The 8224-nt window shown below is 31.4% G+C and overlaps 1 protein-coding gene across 1 annotated transcript; it reads right to left on the reverse strand.

Moving 5' to 3' along the window:
* Window positions 1-5992: 5992 nt before the first annotated feature.
* Window positions 5993-7413, reverse strand: LOC144999858 (tRNA-splicing endonuclease subunit Sen2-1-like). Its single transcript, XM_078959017.1, has 2 exons — window positions 7294-7413; window positions 5993-6948 (listed from the first exon to the last, which is right to left on the reverse strand). The coding sequence occupies exon 2, from the start codon at window positions 6940-6942 to the stop codon at window positions 6142-6144; it is 801 nt and encodes a 266-aa protein (XP_078815143.1). The 5' UTR covers window positions 6943-6948; window positions 7294-7413; the 3' UTR covers window positions 5993-6141.
* Between the last annotated feature and the right edge of the window lie 811 nt (window positions 7414-8224).

Below are 8224 nucleotides of genomic sequence, written 5' to 3' on the forward strand. Positions count from 1 at the left end.
ACGTATGGACATGGATGTATACCCTTGCTACCCAAGGGCATAGGATGAACTGTATATAACTAATATTTAAACGACCTTCGGACGAATACCCAAAATCCCACCAGACCACATCTTAAGGCGCGAAAAGGAAATAGGGTGGATAGTCTTCCTAAGTCTTTTAAACATTTCTTATATAAGTATACATATAGAGGCATGCAATTTATAATATAAAAGCATAAATAATATTTGTAAGACATTTGAAATATAAGTATTATTTTAAGAAAAGATTGACTTGGTGTCAATCTATAAAACAATTTGAAGTCATAAGTTTAATAAAACAGTTTAAGTATAAGGAAACATTTGTTTGAAACACAGTTGTAAATAAGTTTGAAAGGAAATGTACGAAGTAAGCTGTACTGTGTAAAAAGGAGTTTAAAACGTATAAAATGTTATAAAAAGTCATTTGAAGGAAACTGTTTGGTAAAACGGCTAATGAGTAGCCAAATCATTTGATTGCTGTATATTAATCACATGTGATTGATGTAATAAGTATTATAATCCTACTTGCTAATCACATGTGATTGACATAATAAGTAGCATGATTCTACTTGTATCCCCCCCCCCCATAAAACATTTAAAAAGAGTTTAAAACATTAGTTAAGGGGTATGAACTCACCTGCGGTAAGTGACTGGAATTGAACGGACTGTTATCGTACGGAAGGATCGGACAAGTGCTTGGTGTCAAGTGGAGACTTAGACACACACAATGATCCTAATTACATATGAAAACTTATGTATATAAATAATTAGTGGTTATAACACTAATTATACAAGTAATAACATTTAAGCGCGAGGATAACACTTTTGGTCAAGTGCTAGGAGGCTAAAGGGTTGCAACAAAGGAGTGCAATGCCCCTAATGTGAGTTTAAGGTCAAAAGACCATATTCATTAGAGTTTACGGCCCAAGGAAGTAAGTTCCTGGCCGTAAACTCCCAACCAAGGCTTGGGATGGTACTTTCAATTACTACAACCTTAGTGGGAATTGTTTCAAGGCATATACAAGTGTTTGGGCACCATATTGACTCCTTTGGGGAGTTTACGGCCCAAAGACCCTTTTCCCTTGGAGTTTATGGCCGTAAACTCCCTTGGGAGGGTGATTATGGTGCCTTCAAGTCTCTCAAATATCTAGGAACAATTCTAAGCTTTTGTACTTGGCCTTAAGAGGATTTATGGCACCATTTGGTACCATTTCTTGGAGTTTACGGCCATAGAACATCTTGGGCCGTAAACTCCCTCAAACATGGGGTTCTAAATGTTTTAGCTAGTCCATAACTCATCTAGGTACTTGTCAAAATTGTCCCTTGGCCTTAGGAAGTGTTTAGGGTGTCCTTTGACCCCTTTAAAGGAGTTTACGACCCAAGAATTACTCTTGGCCGTAAACTCTTCAACATATGTGCTTTCCTTATGTTTTCTAGGTCCTAGATACTTTAGGGTATTTGTCTAACATGAAGTCCAAGCCTTTGGGGGTGATTAGGGCACTTTTAGCCCTTGGAAAAGGGGTTTATGGCCCAAGAAATGTTCTTGGCCGTAAACTCCTATAAACTTATGATTTTGAAGTGTTTTGATGTCTAAAATAGTCACAAGAATATGAGGGTTAAAGTCCTTAGGCTTAAGGGGTGAGTTAGGGCACATTTGTCCCTTGGAAATGGGGTTTACGGCCCAAGAAACCCTTGGCCGTAAACTCCAAAAGTCTTGTGATCTTGGATGATTTTTGGACACGTAACAATGTTATAAAGCATATAACAAGTATTAAAACACATCTAGGGAAGTAGACTCACAATCTGGGATGAAAACCCGATGATCCGTGAGAGAGAAATGGGCTTTTCTCTAAATGGAATTCAACTAATGAACCAATTTGGTTCAGAATTCTATTTATAGTCCTGAGATTTTTGGCAGAAAATATTTCTAATCTCGGAATGGATTCTAATGATTCTAGGGTAACGGAATTTACAGTGTTGCACAAAATCCTAGTGCAACCACTCTCCTAATACCCCTTTTTGGTGTAAAACCCTAAAACTGCCAAACTTATATTCTAAAAGTTTGAATTTTCACTGTAACTGCTCTACTACTATTGGATTGAAATGGTTTGATTTAGAATGGAAATTTCGGGTTGTCACAGGCTGGTGTGGGCATGGGATTGTCCTTTTCTTTTTCTAAATCCTTTGGGATTTCTTGTGTAGATGAGTCATTGTTTACTTCAATTTTTTTCACATTATCCACAAGATTAAGGTCTTTAGAACCCTCATTTGTTTCAGACATTATGCACATATTTACAGAAAAACCTGCCAATAACAAAAGAGTGGGATAATTTTCAAGATTTTCATAATGATAAAGTTTTTCAAACTTTTCATGGAAAAACAATTAGTCCCATATATCAATAACCTTCTTTATTTTTGTAAGAAAAATCCCATAATTTAACGCATAGGAACTGGGATGCATTTCATGAACTTCAAGAAAAATGGAGAACCCAAATTGAATTTGCATACCCTATTGGTCATATCAATCTATGAGCCTTAGGGTTGAGTTAAACAACATAAATTCAACAGCAAAATTGAATGCTTAATCAATTACTTTAAGTTAAAACTTCAGTCATATCGCATAAATGGAGAACCCAAACTGAATCGAGCGCCTCATGGAGAACAAATTTAAGGGTATAACGAACCTTTCTCTTGTGTTCATCGACATCTGTGGCTAACCTGATCCAAGCTGAGTATAGGAAAGACTCATAAACAGTAACATGAGATAAACGGATGTCGTTTTGTTCACAATATCCAGATCTTTCTTCCAAATATAGGAACCACCGTATTTTTACTGAACGTGCTTGAAGAATATCTTTTTCGGTGGTTCTTCTGATCGGAATAGTGCCTTTTGGACAGAATTCCATAGATTCTGCCTCCAAGTTTTCATCAATGGTGTCATTCCCCTTTGGCCTCTCAAATGGTGGTTCTGTGATTAAAATGAAAAGTTGCTTTAAGAAATATTCGATTAAAAAAACAGAACAAAAAGAAGAGGATTTACCTATCGAAGAATATCTTTTTCGGTGGTTCTTCTGATCGGAATAGTGCCTTTTGGACAGAATTCCGTAGAATCTGCCCATAGTTGAATTGTCTCCAAGTTTTCATCAATGGTGTCATTCCCCTTCGACCTCTCAGATGGTGGTTCTGTGATTAAAATGAAAAGTTGCTTTAAGAAATATTCGATTCAAAAAACAGAACAAAAAGAAGAGGATTTACTTATCATTCCATTTAAGCAATATATCAATGCACGGTATTTACCTAAAAGATTATCCCAAGCTCGGACTGTGTCGGTAGGGTGGCGATAGAAAACTACAAATCTTTCACTTTTTCATTTTCTGTTTTGCTTACACACAAGAATCGAAAGGGGGCTTTTTCTTGTTTACGGTGTGCGATGTCTGGTGGCGACGGAGGGTATACTCTATGGTTAGGGCTTGCAGTTAATAGTGCCCGATGGTGGTAGCGAGATAGATTTGGGGTTTCTAGGTAGAAGCAGGGCTGCAGATGACGACTGAAGGTAACGACAACGTCGGCAGGGTGGCGATAGCAACGACTATAGGAGGGTGGTGGTAATGGAAGTCTATCGGAGATTGAAGAAAGTGAGGAGGTAGACGGAATAGATTTGGAAGAAGATTTTGGAAGAAACGATGGCTGATAGTGTCTAGAGGGTATTAGGGTTTTCCACGAGAAGCTATTGCCGTATAATACGTGAGTGTATACGTATACATTGCGAGCTTAATAGATTGTACATGGTGTTATAAAATGTATACCTCTTAATTTTCAAGAAAAGGGCAATATGCTTAATAATATAGTATATATATATATATATATATATATATATATATATATATATATATATATATATATATATATATATATATATATATATATATATATATATAAAGGGAAATGATCAAATGAGAACACCTAAAAAGTTGTGAGAACAAGTATATTTATTTGTGATTCCATGTATTCATTTGAGGAGAAAATGATAAATTTTTACGCACAATCAACATGAATATGCTTTTTCTCTTCAGTTGAAATTAAAGGAGTAAAAATTGATCATTTTTCCACAAATGAATACGTGAAATCGCAAATAAATATACTTTGTTCTCGCGTTCTCAACCTTTTTGGTGTTCTCATTTGATCCTATATATATATATATATATATATATATATATATATATATATATATATATATATATATATATATATATATATATATATATATATATATATATATATATATATATATATATATGGAGTGGTTCAAATGAGACCACAAAAGATTAAGAACCGTAAGAACCTCTAACTTTAGATGTTTATAAAGGGTTTAGGGTAACCCAAAACCCTAAACCCTAAACCCTAAACCCTAAACCCTAAACCTTTTATAAACATCTAAAATTAGAGGTTCTTACGGGTCACTTTTTTTTGTTCTCATTTGAAGATTTACCTATATATATATATATATATATATATATATATATATATATATATATATATATATATATATATATATATATATATATATATATATATATATATATATATATATATATATATATATATATATATATATATATATGAGGTTAGGTTCATGTGAGACGGCCTAATTTTGTGAGATCGTGAGACACATTTTTTTATTTTATTTTTTATTTTTTTTAGTTAATTCAAGTTCCGAAAATAATGTTTAAAAAAGAACTTTTGGATTTTTCCATTTATTTTGCATTTTAAAATTATTTTTTAGAGTATATCAGTGTAATATTCTGTTAGAATATTTCACGTATTTAAAAAAAATAGAATTTATTTTTATTTATTTATTTATTTATTTTTTTAGTTAATTCAAGTTCCGAAAATAATATTTAAAAAAAGAATTTTTAGATTTTTCCATTTATTTTGCATTTTAAAATTATTTTTTAGAATATGTCAGTGTAATATTCTATTAGAATATTTCAGTTATTTAAAAAAAAAACGGAATTTTTTTTATTTTTATTTTTTTTAGTTAATTCAAGTTCCGAAAATAATATTTAAAAATTTTTTTTTTGGATTTTTCCATTTATTTTTTATTTTAAAATTATTTTTAGATTTGATCTCACGGTCTCACAAAATTAGAATGGTTTCAAAATATATATATATATATATATATATATATATATATATATATATATATATATATATATATATATATATATATATATAATAAAAAAACATACAAATATCACATCAACACAATTAATCCATAGCATTTTTTACTATTCTAAACCAAACCTGATTTGACCCTACCAACATGCACCACTCAAAATCAAAATCAAAATCAAGGCCAATAATGCTCAAACAAAACATTAACAACTATATACCGATCTATTTAGTAAAGTATGAATCTTTAAAAACAATTTAAACTAAGTTTAAATTTAGTGTATAAATAACTACACTTTACTCATATGCTCGTATAAAATGTTCCAAAATTAAATTTAAACATTATGAAAACATAATAACCACATGCTTACTCGTCTGTCTCTAAATATGTTATCTTTCAACACTTTGTTTGGCATATATATACCAGTAGGATAAAATACAAGAATTAGCAATATAATTTCATTTATTTGTTTATTGTACTTCCAATTATTCCTACTATAAAATTATACTTTGAAAATTTATACCTAATAATAGCAATGTCAACAGAATACAAAACTATTTTCACTGATATAATTGGATTTAAAAAATTGGAAATACAATGCTATAACTGAAAGATTTTTCAAAATAAGAAACAAAAGTAGGATGTTATAACAAACACATAAATGAAAGTGCTTTGCTATTTCTTTTATTTGACTCTACATCAATACATCATGAAACACGATAATCAATTAATCATGTATTCAAACAATTAATCTTTTATAAATATATATGGCTAACAAGAGGGTTAAATGTAACAAATAGCTTTATAAAAAAAAGGACCAGATATATTTATCAAAGTACAATTACCTTTATAAAAAAAATTGTAAGCATAATGCTGTAACGGGAAAAAAAAAATCAAATTAAGATGCTATAATAAAAAGATAAATGAAAGTACATTGTTATTTCTTTCATTTAGAGTAAATTAACTAACTTGGTCCCATTTTCCACATTCTCTTGATCCTCCCTAAAACTTTCTGGATTCCATCTTGTAATTGTTCGCTCTTCAACACTATAATTCCCTAAACAACAAGGTGAATCAACCCCATTTTCACCATTTTTATTTACATAAAGAATCAACAATGTCTTTGCAACACTACCAGAAAGCCGAAGCATACATTGAAAATCAGACCAAACCCTCAATCTATCATTCCCGATTCCATTCCCATCTTCATTCCCATTCCAATTCTGATTCCGATTCCGATTCCCTTCAGAGAAAACCAGCACACTGTATTGAGAGTGAACAAGTGAAGGATGATGACAGTATGCCACAAAGTCAACACCATACTGACACCCGGATCTCACGACCCAATTCTTGGCTCTTAAATGAGAATAAGCTTTAAAGAAATCAGGAAAAGATACCCTTTTGGAGGTCATATTGATATAGTCCCATAACTCGTTATTTGTTTTTATAACATTATCACCAGTTACAATCTTTATACAATTTAGAGAAAAAGATAGATAAAAGGCTTCTTCTAAGGTCAACTCAAACCATTGTTTATCTTTATCGATTGTTATAATTGGTCGACCAAAACAGGCTTGATTTAGAAGGTCAGTTTGGTCAGGATTAGTTGCAAGAAGTACACTAGAGCCTGATAGTATTCCTGAAGAATTGGATTTGATTAGAGAAGATTGGAGATCTGAAATTGTCTTTGACATGGGAATTTCAAGGGCTTTTGCTTCTGACCCTTTTCCTTTCCATCTTGGTCCACCCATTAAAACCTTCAAAAAAAAAGAAAACGATGAACGTGTGTAGAATTATATGTAGAGAAATTTGGTCACTAGACGTTTAAAATTCGTTATTAAAACCATTCGACATTAATTGTCCCTAATTGGAAAAGCATAATGAAGTGGAATCACAGAAAAAATCACGAACAGACTCCACACAGGAAATACAGGAGACAGAATCAATGGCATATAAACACTCAGCACAGCAAATCAATGGCATAGAAACACTCGACACACACTCCAGGCAGGTATAATCACACACATACACTCCAGACAGCAAATACTATGGGGTTGAAGAACTGGAGATGAAACCAATAATGATGATCAATGGCATATTACCTGATGGACGAAGTCGCTGATGATCAAAATCGCGGCTGGGTCTAGGTTTTCTGGAGCAAACGGCCACAAGGCGACAACGGCGGAGTCGAGGTGCGTCGATTGGTTTTCAGCCTCATTAACGTGTTTGTTTCCGTAATTAAAATGATTTTAAATAAAAAATAATTATTATATTTGTATTTTGAGAAGGAGATTGCAAAAAAAAAAAAAAAAAACACAAAACCGAGAAACGGATCCGATCCGGCCAATTCAAAACCGAAAAAACTCGAATTGAAAAAAAACCGAAACCGTATTTATGGGTCGGTTTCGGTTTGGATAATTCGATATTCACGGATATTCGAACCAAAATTTCGCGCGCGCGTGTGTGTGTGTATATATATATATATATATATATATATATATATATATATATATATATATATATATATATATATATATATATATAGAGAGAGAGAGAGAGAGAGAGAGAGGTACAGATGACAACCACAAAAAATTAAACCCCTAAGAACCCCTAATTCTTAAGTAAATATGTATTGTAAATACTTATTAAATATGTTAAAAATTTTAATATATATTTTTTGGTAAGAAAATGGAAAAATAGTAATTTTTATAGTATAATATTTTCATTGATACATTCATTAATATTTTAACATACAATTTATATAAATTACAACTTAGTATAGACAATTTACAATTTAATATATAAAATTCACAATTTAATACAATCAATTTTACACTAATTTACATATTACATATTCAGTGAAGTTAAACCAAAACTTTATCACGATCACAACACACTGCCATCAACCATTTGTGCTACTGTCACAGCCACTATTCATTCAAAATCATATCATATCATAATAATATCATAATCATAATCATAATCACAATCATCATATCATAATATACTATAAAGGAAATATTTTTCCTTTCA

The sequence above is a fragment of the Lactuca saligna genome, chromosome 6 (genome assembly GCF_052625555.1).
Source record: "Lactuca saligna cultivar CGN05327 chromosome 6, ASM5262555v1, whole genome shotgun sequence".
Classification (NCBI taxonomy): Eukaryota; Viridiplantae; Streptophyta; class Magnoliopsida; order Asterales; family Asteraceae; genus Lactuca; species Lactuca saligna.